Genomic DNA, 24732 nt, shown 5'->3' on the forward strand with positions numbered 1-24732 from the left:
AAGAATGTGTGTGTGTGTGTTATGTTTTATATACATCTGTGCATGCAAGTTATTTTTGGAATGTCTATCCCCACACACAACAGGAGAAATACCTTCATAATGATCAGAGTCAGAGGGCAGAAGGTTGATCTGTTAGAACCTCTCTTTACAAATATCAAGTTCATCTGCCTAGTGACTCATTTGTCTGTCATGAATTTTGTATTTTTTCTAATAGTTCCACAAATGATAATGTGTCATTTTTTGTTTACAACATGAAGTTAATTTCATTCACCTTAACAAATAGCCTGATCAAGTGATTAGTATTTACAACTCTAGGCTTCTAAACTCATTGATATATTCTTAAAGATTAACTGCCCTTTGAAAGATTTGATGTATAAAGACCTAACATTGCCAGAGCATCATGTACTACTCCTTTATACTGACTGGTATGGCTGTCAATGTTGATTGTCATTGCTTTACAGATCTCTAAGCATTTGAAGACTTTTACCCCCCAGTTTGTGCTGACGTGTGTTTCTCTAGTGTGGAGAATATAGATATATACAGTCTCTTACAGTTCTTAAATTAGCAAACCTTTAAAACTAAAAAATGGAATCCAAAAGAAGCATATCTTCAAGGCACCATGGTCTCAGCTCCTATGAAGTTCTATTTGCAGCTCTCTTTGCCACGTTGGTGGTGCTGTCTGCTGGATTAATTGCAGTGTCTTGGCTGGCAATCAATGCCTCAGGGAGAGGTAAGTCATATGGAGTTGACCACTAAGGGCGCTGTCAGATGTGGCACACTTTAATCTCAGCTATCCTGTCAGTATATCTTATTCATTGCTGTGGCTTTATGTCAAAATAGCTATGTTACACTCAGTTGCTTCTCTGTAGTTTATGTCACAGTATATTAGAAAATGTAATTGGTATATGACTTAATCCAGAATTCAAGCATGAGACTTTTTTTTAATTTAAAGAATAAAAATACTATGTTTTTCATTTTCAACATCGAAATGTAGGTTTGTTGGCATGAACATTCATTCTGATAGAATCCAATTTATCAACACATTAAATTGTTGACTGCACAAATCAATAAATATGCAGTTAGTGAAAAAATATTCATTTCATTAGAACTCCCTCATTCTCTTATTAGACCAAAAATTCTAATTGTAGTAATAAAAGCAACTTGGATGTAAATGTAGACTTTTAAAGATCTCAAGCTGTCTGAATATCAGCCTGTGATAAATTACAAAATAAGAAAAGAAAGTATTATTTATAGCTGAGTCTGTACCAATATCTTTTCAAACAGCTTCAAATATTATCTGGATATATCAAATCTATGTGGTAGTTACTAGTTTCCTCATTTTACGGATGAGGAATCTGAGACAAAGAATTTAAGGAAATTGCTTAAGTCTGTATCCTAAGTAGGGATCAGAAGTAAGATCCCAAATTAGAAGTCCCAAGTCTAAAACTTGTGCCTTATTTATCACTTACTAATTTATAACAAATTTTAAAAAAACTGGAAGCAGAGCAACAACCTGAGCATTAAGTATTTATTTTTTCCATATAATACTTATATTTTTAAATGGTGAGTTATATGTGGGCATTGTAATTCTTTCTGAAAACTCACAGGATAAGATTTCTTACATATGAGTAATTTTAGATTTTCCAAGAATATTCTTAGAATTTGAGTTAGCCAATTTCTTCTACTGGATTAATAAGTTTGAATTATAGTATAATAAAATTTTAAAATATATCAGTATAACTCCTGTCACATATTATAGTCACATACAAGAGATACATTTTAAATAAAATATATATTTGTGAATATTTTATATGACTATATCAGCACTTAAAGATTTATAGAGGCCCACTTACACTTTAGAAAAGAGTCTGGCCTTATTTAAATGGTATGAAAATCCTCAAGATTGTAAAACCATTTGAGACTATTAAAATCTTTGATGCTCAGTTAACATGCTAAAGAGAATTATGTTATAAACTGTAAGGAAAAGAGGCACAGGACACAGAGGGGACAGGATATGAACTCGCAGCCAGAATGAATTTATTCAAGAAAAGTAAATTTGCAGAAATGAGTGACCAGCGGCTAGCATGCACACAGATAGAACATGTAGCAGAGGACACAGTCCTCCGTGGGCTGGGCCTTATATATCTTAGGGTGGGCTAAGTGTCTGGAGATGGGGTGGGAAGCAGTAGGAGATGAGTTTCTCCCTACAGGTTTTTCAGGTTTCACAGACTTTCAGATCTGGAAAAGAACGCAGGGGGTGAGGTGGGGAACAATACAGGGTATGAGACTGAACTGATCTCTTGAAAGGATGGAGGAGTAAATTCCGATTTGATCTACTTTCAGTCAAAGAGCTAGAATGGCTATCCTTTTTCCACCATAAACAATGGAAAATGAATATTGAAGATGTTACAAAATTTAACAATGAATAACTAAATATTAAAAGGATTTGAATTAAATTTGTAACACAATAATAGAGGATTTAATGGCATGTATATTTGATAGATAGTTTTGTTTTACTTTTTATCAGAAATAACTGTAAAGCAACCTGCCTAGGAAGGCAATGGAAGACAACCCAAGTATTTGGGCTCCTCCCACCCATACTGGAGCATAGGATGGAGTTCCTGGCTCCTGGCTGCATTCTTCCTGTCTTGCCTGGATCAGGATGCTGTGGCCATTTGAGGAGTGAACCAGCAGAGGAAAGATCTCATATTCTCTCCCCCGCCCCCTTCTAGCTCCACTTTCCAAATAAATAAAAATGCCTTAAAAAAAGAAACCAGTACAGTCACCCACATAGCATTTCATTGTCGTATTTCCTTAGTCTAATCTCTGGTAGCTCTTCAGTCTTTCTATGTATTCCACATTTAAGATGCAAATCTCAATGTTATTTTGGGTATTTAAAGAGCAAATGAAATAAGTTAATAATAATATCTTACACCCAAATTTGACAATGAAAGCTGTTTAACATAATGATAAGCTTATTGTTTGATATATTATTTCTAATATTCCTTCTGGATTGGGAAGTATTATTACTGGAGACATGTCCCTTAATGAGCCTGTGGGTTCTTGCCTAATACTCAGAGAAGAATTCTGAATACTGGTCATCTCCGATTTCAGAACGAGGCAGCATGATAAGATTTAAGCCTTTTATTTATTGAGAGAAATGCATAGGAAAGTGAGGGCTCTATCTAAAGGAGAGAGAAATCTGGACTCATACCGAGCGTCAGGAGCCAGCCATGTGGAAGAGTATGGAGGCTCCTGGAAGGTGCGGGGGGCAGCAAGCGGGTCCAGTGCAAAAGGGAAAAAAGGGCTGGGCCCACACTGTCCCAGGCCTTTAATCTACTTCCAAACGGGAGTGGTTAATTAACCTGATTAGCAGATGGGCACACAGGTGTGGTCAGGTAGGGGCAGGAGATCACATAGGGGTGTGGTGAAGGTATGATCTTCCAGCTCACAAACCTTATCAATTTTGTCCTGTACACCTGCCTATAACAGTGTGATGTCAGTATACGACAGATTCTGGGCTGTGAAGCCAGCTACTTCAATGTCAATTTACAAATTTGTTACTTAGGACCTTTATTACCTTGGAAATCTTTTCTGAGCCATCCTTTTCTTTTATAAAAAGTTTTATATTTTTTTAATCATTCATTTGAAAGACCCAGTGAAGGAAAGAGAGGGAATATCAGAAAGAGAGAGAGAGAGAGATATCTTTCATCTGCTGGTCCCCCCCTAAATTCCTACAATAGCCTGGACAGGGGCAGGCCAAAGCCAGGAACCTGGATCCAAGAACTATAGCACAGCAGGGATCCAAGTACTTGGGCCATCATCTGCTGCTTTCCCGGGTGCATTAGCAGGAAGCTGGATTGAAACAAATAGTGGAAACTCAAGCTGGTTCTCTGATATGAGATACCAGCATCACAAGCAGCAGCTTAACTTGCTGCGCAACAATGCCTGCCCTGTTGCTGAGTCATTCTGAGCCCCACTGGCACCATCCTGGACAAAAAGAAATAGCATCTGATAGCATTCATTGTGAGAATTGTGTGTCATTATTATTACATTTGCTAATAATGCCATCATTTTGCTTCCGTTGATGCTATTCATTTAAATATAAATATATCTCTTCTTTTAAAAAAAGATACATTTATTTATTTGGAAGTCAGAGTTACACAGAGAGAGAAGGAGAGGCAGAGAGAGAGAAAGAGATCTTCCATATACTGGTTCACTCCCCAGTTGGCTGCAAGGCCAGAGCTGTGCCAATCCAAAGCCAGGAGCTTCCTTCTGGTCTCACACGTGGGTGCAGAGGCCCTTGGGCCGTCTTTCACTGCTTTCCCAGGACATAGCAGAGAGTTGGATCACAAGTGGAATGGCCAGGACTAGAACCGGCGCCCATATGGGATGCCAGTATTGCAGGCAGCGGCTTTACCTGCTATTCCACAGCACCGGCCCCTGTAAATATATCTCAGCGAGAATATTCTAATGAAGAAATTATGTAGGACTTAATGGAAAATGTTATTAGCCATTATATATATTCAATTTGTTAGTCATTTATTTGCATTTTTCCTATTGAATCAGTATATTTTACATAGAATTTGTAACTTTTTCAACCGTCATCATCAAAAGCTATAAGGTCATATACAAGTCAATCTTTAATTTTTTATTTATAAAGGGGGAAAATTTTCATGTATTTCATATACACATTTTAAAAGCAAAATTAAACTTCCCACTCTACCTCCCCTCCCTCCCTCACTCCCACCTTCCCTCCTCCTTCCTTATTTTGTTTTTAATTTTTACAATGAAATATTTTCAATTTACTTTATAATCAGAAACTTAACCCTCCATTAAATAAATAATTCAATGGGAAATAGGAAAACCACTCTTTCTCAAGAATGTAGGCACAGGTTATAAACAATAATCAAATCTCAAAACATGTATTTCATTCATACATTTTTGTACTCTACATATTATAATTATTAGAATGAAAGAAGTTTCTTCAAAGCTGCTTTCAAAGTAGCACATACTGAAATCTTCACAGCAATCCACATGATGAAAGCCAGCATAGGCCTTGGATGCCAGGGGGTCAAAAAGTATCTGAAAGCAACTACAGAACTTTTAATGGTCCATTTCTCACCATGCTTTCCTGAATCAGTTCTTATAATTGGTGGCAATGTATCAGACTCTGCTTCTTCCAGCAGGAATTTCAATACCAAAAAAAAAAAAAAAAAAAAAATAGAAGCTCAAGAGTATTACTATATTTCAAAGAAAAGAAAATTAGAATAGAAAACTAGAATAGAGGCCTATTTATTAATTGTTGAAATGATAAAACAGTTTATTTATTTATTTGTAACAATTCCGAGCAGGTATTGCAGTGCAGCAGGTTAAGCTGCTGCTTACAATGTCCAAATCCCATGTTGGTGTGCCAATTCCAGGTGTGGCTCTTCTGCTTCCCAACTATCCTGCTAATGCACCCTTGGGAGGCTGCAGATGATGACTCAAGTGCTTTGGCTTCCTGCTAGGGAGACCTGGGTGGAGTTCCAGGTTCTTGGCTTCCATCTGGCCTAGCCCTGGTTTTGTTGGATATCTCGGGAGTGCATCAGCAGATGGGAAGATTCTCTCTCTCTCTCTCTTTCTCTCTCTCTGCCTTTCAGGTAGCTGAAAGTAAATAAATAAAAACTGTAAATATCTGATTCTGAAACAAGAAGAATAAGTATAAAAAGCAGACAAAAAAAAAAGTAAGAAGTGCAGGACTGACAAGTCAAGGAAGAATTGCCGGGAAATACATCTAGCAAGAACTTTACTTCTGTGCCTTAAGCACAATGCCCACGTTCTCTCCTGCTCCTAATTCAACATTTCGTTTCTTATTAATTTGTCCAGATCCAGGATTTGGAGACAGTCATGAAACCAGAGGGACTTTTAAGATAACATCTGGAGCTACATATAATCCTAATTTGCAAGATAAACTGTCAATGGATTTCAAAGTCCTTGCTTTTGACCTTCAGCAAATGGTAGGGGATTGTCTTTTCTTCTACTGATTTGACACAACATAGTTTTGCTGACCACTTGCCAAAAGGTATAGATCCCAATTTCTGACCATGAAGAAGTTAGTAATTAAATTTAATATGCCCATTTTTCAGAAGTATATGAACCAAACCACCACAGAGAAAATACCCTCTATCAATTTGAAGCAAAACATAAGAATTACTCTATATAACATTGTGACTACAAGTTGATATTTTAAATTTAATATACCTTTTCAACTTTTTTTATTTTTAGATAGATGAGATCTTTCAATCAAGTAACTTGAAGAATGAATATAAGAACTCAAGAGTTTTACAATTTGAGTGAGTGTATTCAAAGAATTTCTGCTGATAGAAGACAGAATCGTAAAGTAACCATTTTGTTATTAGTTGGAAAATAGTGTCATTGGGTAGGAGAAAAGGATTATTTAAAATTTTCAATATTTTAGAAGAAAAGTATCACAACACAAACTTTCTTTTTTATTTTAGTAGCAAATAATAATTCTGATATTTGAACATATGATGATGTTTGTCTCTCCTGGGTGAAATCTAGTAATACCAGGAAGGGGTTGAGGTTGAATGTACACAGATGCAGACTTATTTTCCAATGTGCAGTGAACATGTGGGATAAGCTTGCTGTTTATTAGTAAAATGATATGATGTCATCAGCTTCATTTACACAGTGAATCACGGGAGACAGGGGATTTGTTCACGGTTGTAAAGTAAGTGTTCAGTAAATGAATGAATCTTACATTAGATAGATAATGATGATCTTCCACTTAAGACTATTTGAATCTAGAGATGGTATGTGTGTGTGTGCGTGTGCGTGTGTGTATATATATATATATATATACTTATAAATGTTATGCTAGGAACACTTCCCGTGAGATCAACCCTCTTAGCAACTAATTTTTTTTGATTCTTCATGAAGGGAATTCATCCATATGCTGTTTTTGTATCAATGTATGTGTTGGAGAAAGTCCAGGGCTTCTTATTCTGCCACTTGCTGACATCAATCTGAATCTACAGTTTTCTAAATCTCAAACTATCAAAGGAATAGATGAAATAAATAAATAGATATAAGAATCAGCATGAAATTTAAGAAAGTTATAGGGGCCTTATAATATATAAAATTAAATTAAAAAGAGAAAAACAACAAAGAAAAGGTGTCCCGCCCGTAAAAATAGAAAGCTAACATAAGAAACTGATTGAGATCTGGTATATCTGTAAAACAGTATACAGGGGCAAAGTCTTCAAGATCACTTAGAATAAAATAACACAGATGGAAAGACATACCTTCGCAAAAAAAGAAAAAAATGTGGAAACTCACTGGTTGAACATGTATTTCAGGTCAACCATACTGTGATGTAATTTAAGTGATATTAGCTAATCTATTCTCATAAAATGACTATGAGAGAGATGTCATTATTCAGATTTATAGATATGACATTGAGGCTTGAGATATTAGCTAACTCTCTGCCAATTAAATAGTTGGAAAATTTTTAGGAATTTCAAGATCATCTCAATTTATAATTGGTCAACATGATTTTTATTTTACATTACAGAGTTGCAAAAGCTATACCCATTCATTAGACACCTTACATTAAAATGTATAAATTATGTATTAATGATGAGTAGGTATTCTATTTTCAGCTTATTATAGTGCTCAATAAGTTACATATTATAGTCAACACTTTATTATGAAATATGCCTTGTGTTAGATAATTTTATCCCCAGAAGGCTAATGTGTTTTGAACACATTTAAAATAGGCTAGAGCTAAGTAAGCTATGATTCTTGGTAGCTTAAATGTATTAAATGTGTTTTTTGATGTATTTCAACTCACAATGGGTTTATCAGTACATAACTTATTATAAATTGAATAGCATCTATATTTGAATCCATTTTTGCTTTGTTTTTCTTTTGACTCAGTATATGTCCTCTTTTCCTATCAGTATGTTATAGTAAGAGTCCCCAAAATACACCAAATTGTTATAGGAAAGGTAGAATAGCTTTTTATCCTAAAATAGATGATACAGTGAGAAAAACAACTTTATTTCCTAAAGAAATAAAAAGGAAGACAACATCCCTGGCTTAGGAGAGAGCTCAAACATCAAAAATCAAGGTAAGTAAGGGAGAGCCTGACTCATGCCAATGGAACACCTAAGTAAGTTAGGCTGATGGCAATAGTCTTACATTACAACTATCAGTCTTCCCATTCCTTTACCAGGAAGCTAACGAAGTGTTAGTCTTTAGGCAGTTATCACAGTCCAAGGAGCATGGACAAAGGGAAAATTCCAAAGCCACATAGTCAATGAAAACACAGTGGGCAAGCTCCAGAACAAAGAGCAATTGCACCCTTTTTCGTTTTGATGAAATTACTACCTATAAAATTTGAAGATTCATTTAATTTTACTTTTATTCATGGGTCATTTACTATAGGCCAGGACTTAAAAATTATATATTTTTCTTACTCTTACCAGTTTGTATTCTAGTAGAAATTGTTACAATTTTCTTGTTTACATTGTGCATTGATATTTATATTTACTTATTCACTTAGGTGAATAATCCAATAGTTTAAGAGATTAAAAAGTTGTATATCTATTGGAGTCTATTCTCTAAAAAACATTATTTTTAAAATGTTAAACTCAGCCTTATTATGAAAAGACAATGACATGTTTATATGAGCTGATGATGCTTCTGGTGCTAATAAGTTTAGGGAACTGGGCTCAGTACAAACCGTAATATCATCACATACTTGTCAATTTGTTTATCCATGTACCTCTAGAACTACACAATTTTTTCTTTTTCTCTTTTAAGATGTATTTTTTTGAAATTCAGAGATACAGGGAGCAAAGGAGAGAAAAAGAGGGATCTTCCATCTGCTGGTTTGCTCCACAGATGACTGCAACAGCCAGGGCTTAGCCAGGCTGAAGCCAGGAGCCAGGGCTTCTTCTAGGTCTTGCACTTGAGCAGCAAGAACCCAAGAATTTGGGCCATCTTCAGCAGATTTTCCCAGGCCATTAGCAGGAAGCTGTTTCAGAAGTGGAGCATCCAGGACTCAACTGGTACCTATATGGGATGCCAACATCATATGCAGCAGTTTAACCTACTTCACCAAGAAGCCAGCACCAAGTACACAGTTTTGTATATCATCTAATCTATTCTTTACTAGAGATTTTTGAGTGTTTAGATGAGCAACCCACCGTGGCTTATCAGTCTGAGGTTCCAAGAGTCTAGGTTACTTTTCAAATGTCAGACTGCTAATACTCACATCTGACTGTCTGATATAGTCACGTTATCTTACTATGGCAAATTCTTTTTTTAAAGACTTATTGAAGAAAGGGAAAGGAGCAGTCAAATGTAAAGAGTCAGATATTCAGAAATTCCCAGATTAGTATCTGGTACATGTTTTTTCCACCGAGGGCTCTTTCCCTGTGGATGTGTTACCACATTCCGTAATTAAACCCACACAAGCCTTTTTGCATGAAAATTTTATTTTTATCTTTATTTTTCCCAGATATTCACCTTCATTTTTAACCTTTATAAAATTAAACAATTTACAGGACAACTTGTTGGAGAATCTATACTCAAACAAGGTGAAAGATACTTTATCTTACAATCTTTTTTTTCCCTGACATTTTCTCTTTTCTAATGACTATGTGTGTTTCACTCTCTTCTGAATCACCAAAGATAGGTGATGGAGGTAAGCTGTAGAAAAATCATGAATATGAGAATCCAAGATTTTTTATTAGGGAATGACATATACTGCACTAAGCTAGGAATAAAAAGGAAAGGAAAGGAAAGGAAAGGAAAGGAAAGGAAAGGAAAGGAAAGGAAAGGAAAGGAAAGGAAAGGAAAGGAAAGGAAGGAAAGGAAAGGAAAGGAAAGGCCGGTGCTGTGGCTCACTAGGCTAATCCTCTGCCTGCGGCACCAGCACACTGGGTTCTAGTCCCGGTCGGGGCACCGGATTCTGTCCTGGTTGCTCCTCTTCCAGTCCAGCTCTCTGCTGTGGCCGAAGAGTGCAGTGGAGGATGGCCCAAGTCCTTGGGTCCTGCACCCCATGGGAGACCAGGATAAGTACCTGGCTCCTGGCTTTGGATCAGCGTGGTGCGCCGGTCACAGCGGCCATTGAAGGGTGAACCAACAGTAAAGGAAGACCTTTCTCCCTGTCTCTCTCACTGTCCACTCTGCCTGAAAAAAAAAAAAAAAAGAAGAAGAAGAAGAAGAAGAAGAAGAAGAAAAGAAAAAAAATACCACAGGTGTAGAAATTGCACTCTCAGGGGAGAACTGGACAGAAAACTGAAAACTGCACTGGAAATCCTAAAAGAGGAAGAGGAATGCTGTGGAGTGTGGAGGGTGCATATGCACAGCACCAACACAAAGGCAACAACAGCAGATGAGAGCCAGAGGGAGCGGCAGTTTGGAGACAGAGGTGAGACCAGACTGCAGCAATCCATTGTGATATAACTGAAGGGAGAGTATGGCATGAATCCAGATTGGCACCTTGGGGGCTAGCAGTTGCTAGTGGTTTCCAGTGGACCCAGTGGAAGTAGAAAGGGGCACATTTATCTCACCCCAACTTTCCCACATCAGCGCCCACACTGCCTGGTTGAGAAAGGGCAGGTGCCATTTTTGGTTTGGGCAGCATCTGCGGAACTCTTTGTGCATGCACACAGCCACTGGCTGAGACAGGAAGCATTCTTGGCAGTACTGGAAGCAATGGCAGGTAGGGAGTAATATTCATCCAGTGGCTCTTGTATATGCGAGTGATCCAGATATTCTAGGAGAAGGAACAATCTGCAGTGCCCACTGACTTTGAGCTTGACCAGGAGGTGGCTGGGCAACCACGTGGGATGGTGAGGCACCCACAACCTCCCAGGATCAAGATGCATAACATAGATGGAGCTATCTCAGGGAATAACAGCCTCTCTGTTGACAGGACAGGATCGCAGGGCAGAGAAACTTCTGGACCCAGCCACTGTGGGAGTCTTGGGTGCTGAGACCATGGGTACTTGGTGATTAAATGAGAAGGTGCAGGGTATAGCTGGGTATTGAGTTCTACCATGCCCAAATTGGGTGTCACCCTAGATAGTCTCCCCCCACCTCCCGGAGCACTGAACAGAGCTCTCTGGCCACACCCAACACACACTTCTTGGTATTTACTGACAGTGCAGACATTCCACTAAGCCACAGAGGCATAGCTCAAAGATAAAAGTCAACAGAGGAAAAAAAAATCAACTCTACAAATACCTAAAAACAATGCAGAAATACAAGAAACAAGAATAAGGATGACATCATGACTTGCCCCCCCCCCAAAAAAAAAGAAATACAACATTTCAATATTAGAATGCAAAGATGAAGAGATTGAGGAAATGCAAGAAACAATTAAAATTTAATTATAGGATTATTCAAAAGTGATCAGAAGCAAGTCAATGAACTAAAGAAAACCATATGTGACATGAATGAAAAGTTTTCCTATGAAATTCAGATTTTAAAGAGAAATCAAAATGAAATATTAGAAATAAAGAATTCAATAGTTCAAATAAAGAATGTGGTGGAAAGCCTTAACAGCAGACTTGGCAAGGCAGAGGAATGAATATCCAAAGACTGTTGGAGATTTGTGGGATGCTATCAAGTGACCCAACATACGAGTCTTAGGAGTTCTTGAAGGTGTGGAAAAAGATAATGGACTAGGAGGACTTTTAGTGAAAACTTCCCTAATTTGGAGAAAGAAAGGACTTCCAGGTACAGGAAGCACATAGAACTCCTAACAGACATGAACAGAAAATATCTTTACCATGATACATTGTAGTCAAATTTTCCACATTAAAACATAAAGAAAAGATTCTAAAATTTGCACAAGAGAAACACCAGATTACTATCAGAGGATCTCCAATTAGACTCACAGCTGACTTCTCATCAGAAATCCTACAGACTAGAAGGGAATGGTGAGACAAAGTCAAGTCCAAGTCTTAAAAGAAAAAAACTGTGAATCCAGAATACTGCACCCTGAAAAGCATTCATTTATGAATTAAGGTGAAATAAAGACCTTTCATAACTAATAAAAACTGAAAGAATTTGTCACCACTCATCCAGCCTTACAAAAGATGCTTAAGGATGTGCTACACACAGAAACACAGAAAGATAGCCATCATTATAAAAGAATGCAAAGGTATAAAATCCCCCAGTAAAAGTACCAAAGAAGGCCGGTGCAGCTGCTCAATTGGCTAATCCTCAGCCTGCGGCGCCAGCACACCAGGTTCTAGTCCCGGTTGCCCCTCTTCCAGGCCAGCTCTCTGCTATGGCCTGGGAGTGCAGTGGAGGATGGCCCAAGTGCTTGGGCCCTGCACCCCATGGGAGACCAGGAGAAGCACCTGGCTCCTGGCTTCGGATCAGCGTGATGCGCCGGCCGCAGCACGCCAGCTGCAGCAGCCATTGGAGGGTGAACCAAGGGCAAAGGGAAGACCTTTCTCTCTGTCTCTCTCTTTCTCTCTGTCCACTCTGCCTGTAAAAAAAAAAAAAAAGTACAAAAGACATCTAAAGTAAACAATGGGAATATTTGTGGATAAATGGCAGGGCCAAGTCATTACTTATCAATAGTCACCTTGAATGTAAATGGCCTCAACTGTTCAGTTAAAATATATAGACAAGCTGAATGGATTAAAAAAGCAAGACCCATCTATTTTGCTGCCTACAGGAAATACATCTCACTAATAAAGACACATGAGGACTGAAAGTGAAAGGATGGGAAAAGATATTCCATGCTAACGGAAATCTGAATAAATCTGAATATAGACCCTCAATATGATCCAGCCATCCTACTCCTGGGAATTTACCCAAACCAAAAGATATCAGTATATGAAAGAGTTATTTGTACCACCATGTTTATTGCAGCATAATTTGCAATAGCTAAGATATGGAATCAACCCAGATATCCTTCAACTGTTTACTGGATGAAGAAATTATGGTATATGTACACTATGGAGTACTACTCAGCTTTAAAAAAAAAAAACAAAATCCTGTTTTTTGTAACAAGATACATGCAACTGGAAACCATTATACTTAGTCAAATTATCCAGTCCCAAAAAGACAGATATCATATGTTTTCCATGATCCAAAATAACTAATAGAGTCATTTCCTCCTAAAATGTAATGTATTGAAGTGAAATAGACATTTTGAGATTCAATGATTGTTTATAGCCCTTCCATTGTGGAACAGTTTTTTTTTTCTAATTATTGTTTTGTTTTGTTTTGTTTTTATCTTCATGCTATTTATGAGTTCTTTTACTTAGAGTAGGGTTAACTATATGATCATTAAGTATACTGAAAATAGATCTTTGTAAAAATTAAGAATGGGAATATAAGGAGAAGGGGAGGAAGGTTTGGAATATGGAAGAAGGGAGGGTGGTGGGGGACTGTCACCATATCCCTAAATCTGTAAGCATGAAATATATGAAACCTGTATAAAATAAATAAACTTAAAAAAAGAAAACTCACAAATAAATGTACAATGATTTCATTAAGTTGTGAAATATCTTTTATAGGATTCTTTTAGTGGATTTGATATGTGGCAATCCCTGAATGATCAGTAAGGGTTTTTTTCTCATTCAAATTATAGAACATTTGAAATTTGATATTAATTATTTTTTCACAATTGTGTTTTCATAAAAGATAGAGGCAAGTTAAAAATATGGTAAAATATAGTAGAGTCTACTGTAATCCCTACAGTTAATATAATTTGAAGATACTAAAAAATTAGAGCCTGTATTAATAAGAATGTCAGAGATGAAGATGTATACATCTATGTAGATTAAAAATTATGATAATTTACTTTTACTTTCTCCTGAAAACAATACTTTGTGAACATGTTTGTTTTTAGCTCAGATTTTGAAAATCAGTTCTTCAAATGTGATGTGATAAGAAATATGTTACCTTGCAGTTTTTATAATCTCCAAAAAGCAGAATTTCTCTTATCTTCTGAAAATTCTCTTTGGTTTAGTCTAAGTAAATATCCCTCAAATTATATCAGATACAGCATGTTATGAAAGAGAATATAGAGTGCAAAGTTAACATCACTTATAGTGGAATAAAACTCAAGAAAAAAATGTAAAGTAGTGTTCTTCACTTCATGCTAATAGGAAGTGAAAGTACAAAAGATGAGAGTAAACATGGGTATTAAAAAAAAAAGTAGAGAACACATCGTGGGCATTTGGCCCAGTGGTTAAGATCCCTGCTGTCCAATAACAGTGCACTTGGGTTTGATACACTGATGCCAACTTCCTGCTAAAATGAATTCTGAGAGGAAGCAGTGATGGCCCAATTAATTGGGGTAATTGGATCCGTGAAACCCACATGGCAGATCTATATTGAGTTCCTGGCCTTCAATTTTAGTCCTGGCCTGACTCGCAGCCCATGTGTGTGTGTGTGTGTGTGTGAAGTAGAAAAGCAGATGGACGCACTCTGTCTTTGTTCCTCTTTCTCTGCCTATGAAAAAATAATGAAAATTTAAAAATATAAAACATATTACAATGCCTCTGGAAAATTGAGGCAAATAGTTTTATATTATCAACACTGGTTCAAATAAATGATCATTCAGAAATCTATTTATTTCTCACTTATTTATTATATATTATGTGGTACCAGCCATTTAACTAGGTTGTGAGATCACAGATGTTAAGAGAGTTATCAAGGAGCTCACTCAACTACTATTGTTAAGACATTTGTCTCGTATTGTATTTAGAACTGTTTTCTTTCTTTATGTTTTTATTTTGGATAAGCCATTAAGTTTTTATTGCCTCACTACAAAGAGTACCTTAGAGTTAAGTGATGAATATAAACATTCATTAATAATATAAATAATTAATAATAAATTAAGCTCAGAAGTACCTATGGAGGTGACAGTCCAGAATTGCTGCCTGCAGGAATATAAAATATCGTGGAGGTACAACAGAGTAAAGAAACATTAATTGATGTTGCTAGGTGGTACTTTGCAAGCTGTATTACATATAGTTCACGTGATAGTGCAAGAAAAATATTTCAGATGATATAGCATAGCTTGGGTCACTGCTTGGGTCTACAGTACTCACAGCCTTAGAAGTAAGCTCATTTTGTCCCAGTGAGAATAAAGAGATTCATACAGCTTAAAATGGACAATGGTATAGCACACAAAAGTTGGGAATTCTACACATGCATACACACACACACACACACACATACACACGAGTATCTATTTTATATATTAGAAAGGCAAAGACAGAGACAGGGAGAGATGTCTTCCATCTGCTAGTTCACTCTCCCAATAACCACTAGGCCTGACAGAAGCCAACCAGGAAATCAGTCTGGATCTCCCACATGGGTGGCAGAGACCCAAGAACTTAAGTCATTACCTGCTGCCTCCCAGGATGTGCATTAGCAGGAAACTGGAATGGAGAGAAGAGCCAGGACTTGAACCCAAGCCCTCAGATATGAAATGCAGGTGTCTCAAGCAGCAGTTTAACCTGCTGTGCCAAATACCCCTGGGAATCCATTTTCAATGTTGTTATGGACATCCATCAGACTGCCTATTCAATTGTTAGTACCATGTTTTACTTATTGCCTTATGAGTTCATACACATTTATGTTTATTGTATTTTATATTATCTATTCTTCCCAATCAAAAGTTTACTTCTTTACCTCTCTTCCAATGAATCAATGCATCTACATCTTTGCATATCACTGTTTCAAATACCTTAAGATTAGTAATCCAGGATTCTATTTCAAAAAATGCTTCCTCATTCCTTTTAGGCTTCAGCACTAGCCTAACCACATTATCTCCACACCCTCAAAAGCATCCTGTTTCTCTATTTTGTATAATTTTTAGCAACCTAGAGCTTCATTCCTCTTCCTACTATGTATTGAATGCATTCTTACAGTAGATTAAGATCTGGTCCATGCTACATGTTCAGAGACATTTAACTGCCACCCTGTCTGAATTAGGTACTTCACCTACCTGCTCATTTAGTACCTTGTATCTACATGTGAAATACAATCCTCACATTGCAAAGTAATTATCTATTGTCTTTTTATTTACTACATTATGAACTCCCTCTGGAAAGAACGTTATCTTTGATATCTGTATTTTCAGAACCTAACTAATGCCTGCCTCTCAATATGTGCTTTAAAAAGTCCTAGCAAATAAATGAAAAGTTTAACACCTGTTAATAATATCTGAATACATTAACAGTTATCATGTTGTCCTTGAATTTTTATTCTACCAATATAAAAATAACTATACTCTCAACATGATTTTAAGTTTATGTTGGAATATAATTTAGAAATAAAGGTTAAATAGGTCTCTCAATGTGTAGGTGTGTTAATATGTGAGAGTCCCTTGAAATGGAATAGTAGGTCATGGAAGGTTTTGTAAAAAACGGGAGCCTAGTCTTAGAAGCATAGGTAGGGACTACTTGAGCAGAGAAGAAAAGGGAAACCATTACTGACAAAGAAAGAATCCATGTCACATAATGAGCTGCCCGGCTGGCACTGAGGTCCATTAAGAAGATGCTGAGACACCATGAAAGTGGTGACCATGAGCCTAAGGATTTAACTTGTTTAAATGAGAGTCATTAGAGATTGGCAGATCATTGGAGAAACGCAACAGGCCTGACTTTGCAGAAAAGCTAGTTTCATATCTTAGATCAAGAGCAATTGAATTGAAAATCCTGGAGACAGAAATACCTGATGTATGATCTTCTTATGACTCTCGACATCAGTAAAAGAATTCTCCTCAATAACTAAGTAGAGGTAGGAGAGTCAAATCAAAGGCAAAGAGATCACACTTAGAAAACTGACAGAACTTCGACTGAACATTATTTAATGAGCAAAAGGCACGTCAGGGCCCTGCTACTTCCTGTTGGAACAAAACTAATTCTAACCAATGGAAGGCAAAATGAAAAGATGTGGGAAGCTTCTTTTTCTAAGAAGGGGGCTTATTTTTTTTCTTTATCTATCAGTATCCTCTCTGTTTCTTTCTTTCTCATCTATTTATCTGTCTATACTTATTACCCTTTATTCCACGGTGTATCCTTATCTTCATCCCAATAGCTGATCCTGCATCCATTGACTGTATTCTTTCCTACAAAAAATATCCATTGTCGGTTTATTATCTGTCACATCCTCTATTGTTATCTCAATATCAGCACTAGAGGATGCACATGGACTCCCAAAATAGGTTAATGCTTTTTGGTCTTTCAAAAGTGTAATTTTAAAAATATTTGTTTAATATTTATTAATATAAAACCACGCACTCAAGATTGGTTTGCTTGATTGTTCATTTTAAGCTATTTATCTAAGTCAGAGTGAGTACAATCAGTTTCTTTTTCCCTATTCTATAGAAGATTTAGTCTGGAGGTCTGCATGAAAGCATCAATTCAGATTTATTTCTGAAAGGTTTATTCTTCCTTAGGAGACCGTCCAGGTACTTGCTTCTTAATCAGCTTCTGCCTGGTGACATTCTTATGAAACACCATATCCACTGCCATTGTAGAGCTTTTTAGGATAATTATGCTAAAAGGGAACTTCTTCTGAATCTTCATTTTTTCCATATTGGGAAATTTGGCTGAATACAAACTTTCATACACAGGCTTGGTGGGCTATCAAAACCTCAGCATTTTCTTTAATATTTAGCATGGAATCCTTATTTTTTTAGATGGTAAACTCACTATCCATGAAGCTATGAATTATTTGATGTGAGGAATTATTGCTCTCCCTTCCTTTATAGCTAAGAGGCCAGAATAGTGCCCAAATATTGATAAATATTTTTAATGATTCTCAATTAACATACGTCAGTGAGGAGATGTTTTTCCTGGTGGTAACTAAAGTACTTTTAAATAAAAAGTGAATTTTTTTTTGACAGGCAGAGTGGACAGTGAGAGAGAGAGACAGAGAGAAAGGTCTTCCTTTACCATTGGTTCACCCTCCAATGGCCACTGCGGCCGGCGCACCGCGCTGATCCAAAGCCAGGAGCCAGGTACTTCTCCTGGTCTCCCATGCGGGTGCAGGACCCAAGAGCCTGGGCCATCCTCCACTGCACTCCAGGGCCACAGAAGAGAACTGGACTGAAAGAGGGGCAACCGGGACAGAATCCGGCGCCCCAACTGGGACTAGAACCTGGTGTGCCGGCACCGCAGGCGGAGGATTAGCCTATTGAGCCACGGTGCTGGCCTCAAAAATGAATTTTTGAAAATGAAGTGTAAAATAATTTTATGAAAACATCTATAAGATAAATTACAGATTAGTATTCTGGGAGACTGAAAAGAGGAAGATAGGAAAAGTAATATGGAGGCAGGAGGGAGTAACACAAAAATCTTTAGGATTACTTGAAGTAATCATATATAAATAGACTCATTCCATTCATAGTAAACAATGGCAGACTTACAATTAGCTTTATAAATTATTTTACTTTTAAAATCCAATGAATAAAATCAGTGAAGTTGAATCATCACCTAACAATATCCACATCAATTATAAACAAACAAAAAATCAAAAATTCTTAAAATTTTCTTTATTCTTAAATTTCTTAAATTCTTAAAATTCTTAAATTTTTAAATTTAATTGGAGTCATATCACTCTTGGGGGTATTAAGTAAAATTTTTTTAAAAGATTTTATTTATTTATTTGAGAGGTAGAGATATAGACAGAGAGACAGCGAGAGAGGTTGTCCATCCGCTGGTTCATTCCCCAAATGGTTACAACGGCTAGTGCTGAGCCGAATCAAAGCCAGGAGCCCGGAGATTTTCTGGGTCTCTGACATGGGTGCAGGGGCCGAAGCACTCAGGCCATCTTCCACTGCCTTCCTAGGCCACAGCAGAGAGCTGGATTAGGAGAGAAGCAAACGGGACTAGAACCAGTGCCCATATGGGATGCCTGCACAATAAGCAGAAGATTAACCTACTGAGCCGCAGTGCCAGCTCCTAAAGTCAAATTATAGCATTCAGAGTACTAAACTTAGTCAATAACCTTTTCCTCTTAACTGGGACAAATATTTTAGCCTTCTTGCCTGCTAGCTTGTGAGTTTGTGTGTGTGTGTGTGTGTGTGTTCCTTTAGATGCTCAGGAAAACAGTGAACTGCTTTCCTTTAGAAATTCTTTCTGAATTCTGGATTGTGAAAAGTACATTTTCTCCAAGAGCATTTGGTAGTCGATTCTTTTAATAAAGTGTAATTTACCCTTTGGGGCAGTATGCAGTTTATTTTGCCCTTTGAGCACAGATGTGTCACAATCTTATGAAAGAAAAGACTTGTTTACTCAGCAACTCTAAAGGTCATCAATATCATGAAGAGAATATGATATAGGAAACATTTTGATGTATTACACACAGGCTCTCTGTACACAATGATCAGATTTATCTGCTAAAATAAACTCAGATATTCTATGGGAACTAGTATTTTGAAATGAAAATAGCCACTTTTTCTTTTTTTCCCATAAAGGAAGAATATTCTTTTTATTTTAATAAATAAAATCAATCTCACAGCAATGATAGGAATTATTGCAAAAGTACTAAAATAATGGTCCCAACTGTTTAATGAGGTGAAACATAAATGTTTATGTTTTTTTTATTTCTACTAAATATCTCTTTTATTTTAACATTTACATTGAATAACAGAATACATTCTAAAGAGTATTCTTTAGATACAGTGGATAGAGGATATGTAACTTTTATCCTGGCAAGCTATAAATTATTAAGCACAATATATAATTCACAACTAAGAGGACATATCTCTCATGCAAAGATGTATCATGCCTGAGGAGGAACTAATCCAGCCATTTTCAACTCAGTGAAGGAAAATTCCAGTTTTACAGTTTTGCTGTCCAAAGTATGTTAGCTCTTCTACTTACAATTAAAATAAAGTACAAGTAAGTTTTCCATCAAATTAAATAGATGGCATTTATATAAAGAGAAAACACAAATTCAATCAGAATTTAAATTATTTAGTTTGAATCCACTAGATGAATGCTGATAAGGGATTGAATACACATAATAATGGAGATTGCTCACTCTTAGTTTACTTAACTGTTTGACTCCTGTCTATTTAACAATTCAGGGAGTGAGGCTGGTAGAGGAAATAAAGGGTAAAGAAGAAAGAGGGAAACAGAAGGAGAAGGAGGAGGAAGACTCTTTCTGAAGTATGGAGGGAATAAAACAATATTTCCTTCCCCCACAAAAGAAATGCTATTTCCTTTTGCATTTAAAGATATAGTTCTAATGAAATGCAACACAATAAAATCCTGGATCCGCCTCTCAGATAAATATGCTATGATCCCTTTCCTGATGACAAGTACTTCATCCTAAGTGTTGTTAGAAGCAGTGTTGGGTTGAGAAGATAGGAAGTATATGAAAAGGCATGTGGGAGACGGAAAACCTAGGTTTTTTCCTATCTCACACTAATCAGTTGTATAATGCTGGGCCAAAGTTCCATGATGCCGAGCCTCAATGGCCTTATTGCTAAAATGGAAATGTTGGCTCATATCAGAACCAAAGATAGAGTAATCTCCTTTTCTGAAGCTGCTATTTAAATAAATCAGAGATGAAGCCTGAGAGAGGAGTGCCAATTCTAAGTCTTAAAATTTCAATTAACATAAAGCATACACTAAATGTGTCTTAAACATTTAGTGTCTATTGAAAGCACAAGAAATCTAGCTATTTCAACAGAAGTTAATTCAGTGATGCAACAGCAATATGTTTTCTAGGAGTTAGCATTTCCATTCTTTCACCATGTTGTCCTTAGCTTGGCAGCTACCATGTACACCCTGTTCCTCAAGAGAGATGTGGCTGTTTCAGCAATCATATATACAAACACAATTATGTTCAATAAGGAAAGTAATATTTTATGGTGAGTCTTTTATTACGTATGGAAAAGTTTTCTAGAAATTTCTTTTCAGTTTTCCTCATAGACTCCATTGACCAGGGTTTGGTCACATACTCTTGAGAAATCTAGAATTGATCTGAAAAATAGTTAAAGAAAATGTCACCTTTCCAGGGAAAATAGAGAGGTGTTCTTCAACAAAATTAGGGATTAGCCATCATGGGAAAATGAACAAGTGTGAATGAGTAGATAAAAAAGGTCTGTGACAAGGCCACCATTGTGGTGTAATGAGTAAAGCTGCCAACTGCAATGAAGCATCTCATTTGGGCACCAGTTTGAGTTCTGGCTGCTCCACTTCCAGTCCAGATCCCTGCTCATGTGCCTCAGAAGACAGTGGAAGACAGTCCAAGTCCTTAGGCCCCTGTCACCTACATGAGATACCAGGAGGAAGCTTTGCGCTCCTGGCTTCAGGCCAGTCCTGCTCTGGTTATTGTCACCAACAGGGGAATGAACCAGCAGATGGAAGATTTCTCTCGGTGTCTCTTCCTCTCTCTTTCTCTCTCTCTCTCTGTAAACTCTACCTTCCAAAGAAATAAATAAGCATTTTTTAAAAAAATGTCTGTGAAAAATGTATTCTTAAAAATGACAGCAAGTGATTGTATGTATGTGTATGACTGGTGAATTCTAAACTAAACAGTGACTAAAGAACCTTCTTGTTTACATAAATTGGTTACTATGATTTAAGAAAATGATTGGAAAATAAATCCTAACATTTTAAAATAATTTGTTTAATATATGTGAAGTATGAAATTACTATATCATAGTATCCTATTCATTTCAAATACAAATAACCATATACATGGAAAAAAAATCACTTCTGGTAAACCATGAACATAAAGAGTAGACTATCTTACCATTAAGAAACACCCTGCTTAGTGAAGATGCTGATCTGCTGTAGATTTCAGGAGCATTCTGGTCGTGTACACAGTAATGGAAGAAAAAATCACATTTGCTGTAGTTCTTATCTGGAAAGATAGAGGCAAAACAAATTTTTAAAAAAAACTATTTTTGAGTTGACAAAGTCCTTTGAGAACTTCACACAAACTTAGGTATGTCACAAAATATTAGAGTGACTCACTCCTCTCATTTTGGAACCAGTAAACATGGCATGTAAAATTTTATTCTCCTGAGTCTGTCTCTTAAGGAATCAAGTTTGCTCTAAGGATTCTTAAATTACTGAGGGATATGGAATGAGGATTTGAGTTTGAGTTTATCTCTAAGTAGTTGTAAATTCAAAGAATTGTTTGAAGAAATAAAATTGTAGATAGGAAGGCAAAAAGCTCTCAAGTATCCCTACTGACCAACCATTTATTAATTTATCTCTTAAAATTGCAAAAAAAAAGTAGTATCTTTTAAAATGTTGCAGAGCACATGATAAGATAAAGGAAAGATGAGAGCTACCTTGTTGAACTCTAATCCTGTCACAGAAGTCTTTTCTGGAGGACTCTCCCACCTTTGTCCACGAGGCTTACTTTCCCATGAGCTCCCAATGACCTTAGATATGTTTGCTTGTGTCACTTAAATCAGGGAAGAGTCTTATATTTTATATTAAATAGGGAAGAAAATGGACATAAATAAATCACTATCATTTGCTATCAGGTCTCCTTAAATTATATAGAAACTTAAAAAAAGTCTTCGTGAAAGATGATGAGTCTACACCCTTCATTCTTTCAAATCATAATCATAAAAATCGGAACAAACAACGTGATTTAGTTTAGCAGATGCAGTGACTCTGGGGAACAGCAAGGCCTCGGGATTGGTGTTCCTACATGGAGCTCAGAAGACTTAGAAAGCAGTCTCATATCTGTTTGCGATTTGTGTCCTCGGAACAGCATTTAGACTTTCAATTTCCTTTTCTTTCACCTGTAAGATAAAGATAATACTTGACATAGCCTACCTCACACAATATATTGAGAATCAACAAGGTGATCACTGTAGAGAATTTTAAAGATATTTTACATGAATTGAACACGAATCACTTGAAAATGGCCAACTTCTTCTCATGTCATCTTTTGCTTTGCAGAAATGGCAGCATTATAGTCTTATTTGACCTTTTCTTTGCCCAGTGGGTGTCAGATGAAAATGTAAAAAATGAACTGATTCAAGGCATTGAAGCGAATCAATCCAGCCAACTGGTCCCTTTCCAGATTGATTTGAGCAGCATCGACATCACAGGTATCTGTGAGCATTATTTGATTTCTTTGAATCATTAAGCTATGAAATTAAAATTCTAGCAATATACCAGAGAAGCAGTGGGATCATCCTTGACTTTAGTAGCATGTCTTATTGCTTGATGTAACAAATTTACATGAGAAAAGTGAAATATGGAGAAAACATATTTGAAGAAAAGTCACTGAGAAACAGTTTGTAAAATATCAAAAGTTTCTGAATGCATTAGCATCCATAAACATTTATGAGTTTTGTCACATTCATTGCATTGGTCAAGCACACCCTGACTTCAAAATCTCTCTATTAGAAAGAGTTATCACTTTCTGATTAAATTATAGATATTGTTAGGTTATGGTGTCAAGTGGCAAGGTCCACTGTTTAAGAAGAAAAAATGAAAAAAGAGAGGAGTCAGTTTTACTAACCTTAGTTACCTATTTGTAAAAATAAAATAGTATCTTTAAAATTAAAAAAAATTTTTTTTTTGACAGGCAGAGTGGACAGTAAGAGAGAGAGACAGAAAGAAAGGTCTTCCTTTTTCCGTTGGTTCACCCCGCAGTGGCCGCTGCGGCTGGCGCACCACGCTGATCCAAAGCCAGGAGCCAGGTGATTCTCCTGGTCTTACATGCGGGTGCAGGGCCCAAGCACTTTGGCCATCCTCCCCTGCACTCCCGGGCCACAGCAGAAGGCTGGACTGGAAGAGGAGCGACCGGGACAGAATCCGGTGCCCCAACCAGGACTAGAACCCGGTGTACCGGCGTCGCAAGAGGAGAATTAGCCTGTTGAGCCGCGGCACCGGCCAAAATGAAAAAGTTTTTAAAGGTTTATTTTATTTATTTGAAAGGTACAGTTACAGAAAGGGTATAGACAGACAGAGAGAGAGAGAGAGAGGTCTTCCACCTGCTGATTCACCCCTCAAATGGCCACAGCGACTGAGGCTGGGCCCTGCCGAAACCAGGAGCCAGGAGCCAGGAGCCAGTATCTTCTTCCAAGTCTCTCACATGGGTGCAGGGGTCCAAGCACTTGGGCCATCCTCTGCTGCTTTCCCAGGTGCATGAGCTCGGAAGTGGAGCAGCTGGAACTGGAACTGGTGTTGATATTGGATGCCAGCGCCGAAGGCCAGGGCTTGTAACCTGCTGCGCCACAACACTGGCTCCTCCAAAAAACATTTTTTACCATAAGAATAAATAAAAGGCGAAGAGACATAGGACATTAAAAATAATAACTTTGCAATAAAGGTATTAATAGATAGATTATTCTAAAGTTTCCTATCTAGCTTATCTCCATCCAATTCAATTCTACAAACATTTATGCCATGTGCTTATTTTTGTCAAGGAGATTAGCAATTTGCCAAGCCCATACAGGTCCCCAGTTTCTTATCTGTAAAATTCAGGACCAAGTGTTGTTTTAGAATTCTGAACTCTTGGGATTTTAGGAAGCTAACATCTGAAAACATCAATACATCAATATTCATACCCAATGGAATAACTGAATAACATAGCATCAGCTCAAATAGCCTTGGTACAGAATGAAGTCAGTCACTTAGGGTTGCCTAAAATCAGTTACATAAAAATGTGGAGAAATTAATATTATTGAAACTATTTACTCATTTGTTTAGAAGGCAGAGCTACAGAAAAAGAGATAGGTGGCAG

The 24732-nt window shown here is 36.9% G+C and overlaps 1 protein-coding gene across 2 annotated transcripts in view; it reads left to right on the forward strand.

Moving 5' to 3' along the window:
• Positions 1–585: 585 nt before the first annotated feature.
• The window catches only part of TMPRSS15 (transmembrane serine protease 15), a 146019-nt gene continuing 121872 nt past the window's right edge, over positions 586–24732 (forward strand). For both annotated transcript variants that reach the window (XM_070071911.1, XM_070071912.1), the window contains exons 1-4: positions 586–730; positions 5869–5999; positions 6268–6335; positions 22938–23089. In XM_070071911.1, the coding sequence (XP_069928012.1) occupies positions 586–730; positions 5869–5999; positions 6268–6335; positions 22938–23089 (496 nt within the window). The remainder of the gene's footprint in view (positions 731–5868; positions 6000–6267; positions 6336–22937; positions 23090–24732) is intronic.

The sequence above is a fragment of the Oryctolagus cuniculus genome, chromosome 4 (genome assembly GCF_964237555.1).
Source record: "Oryctolagus cuniculus chromosome 4, mOryCun1.1, whole genome shotgun sequence".
NCBI lineage: Eukaryota > Metazoa > Chordata > Mammalia > Lagomorpha > Leporidae > Oryctolagus > Oryctolagus cuniculus.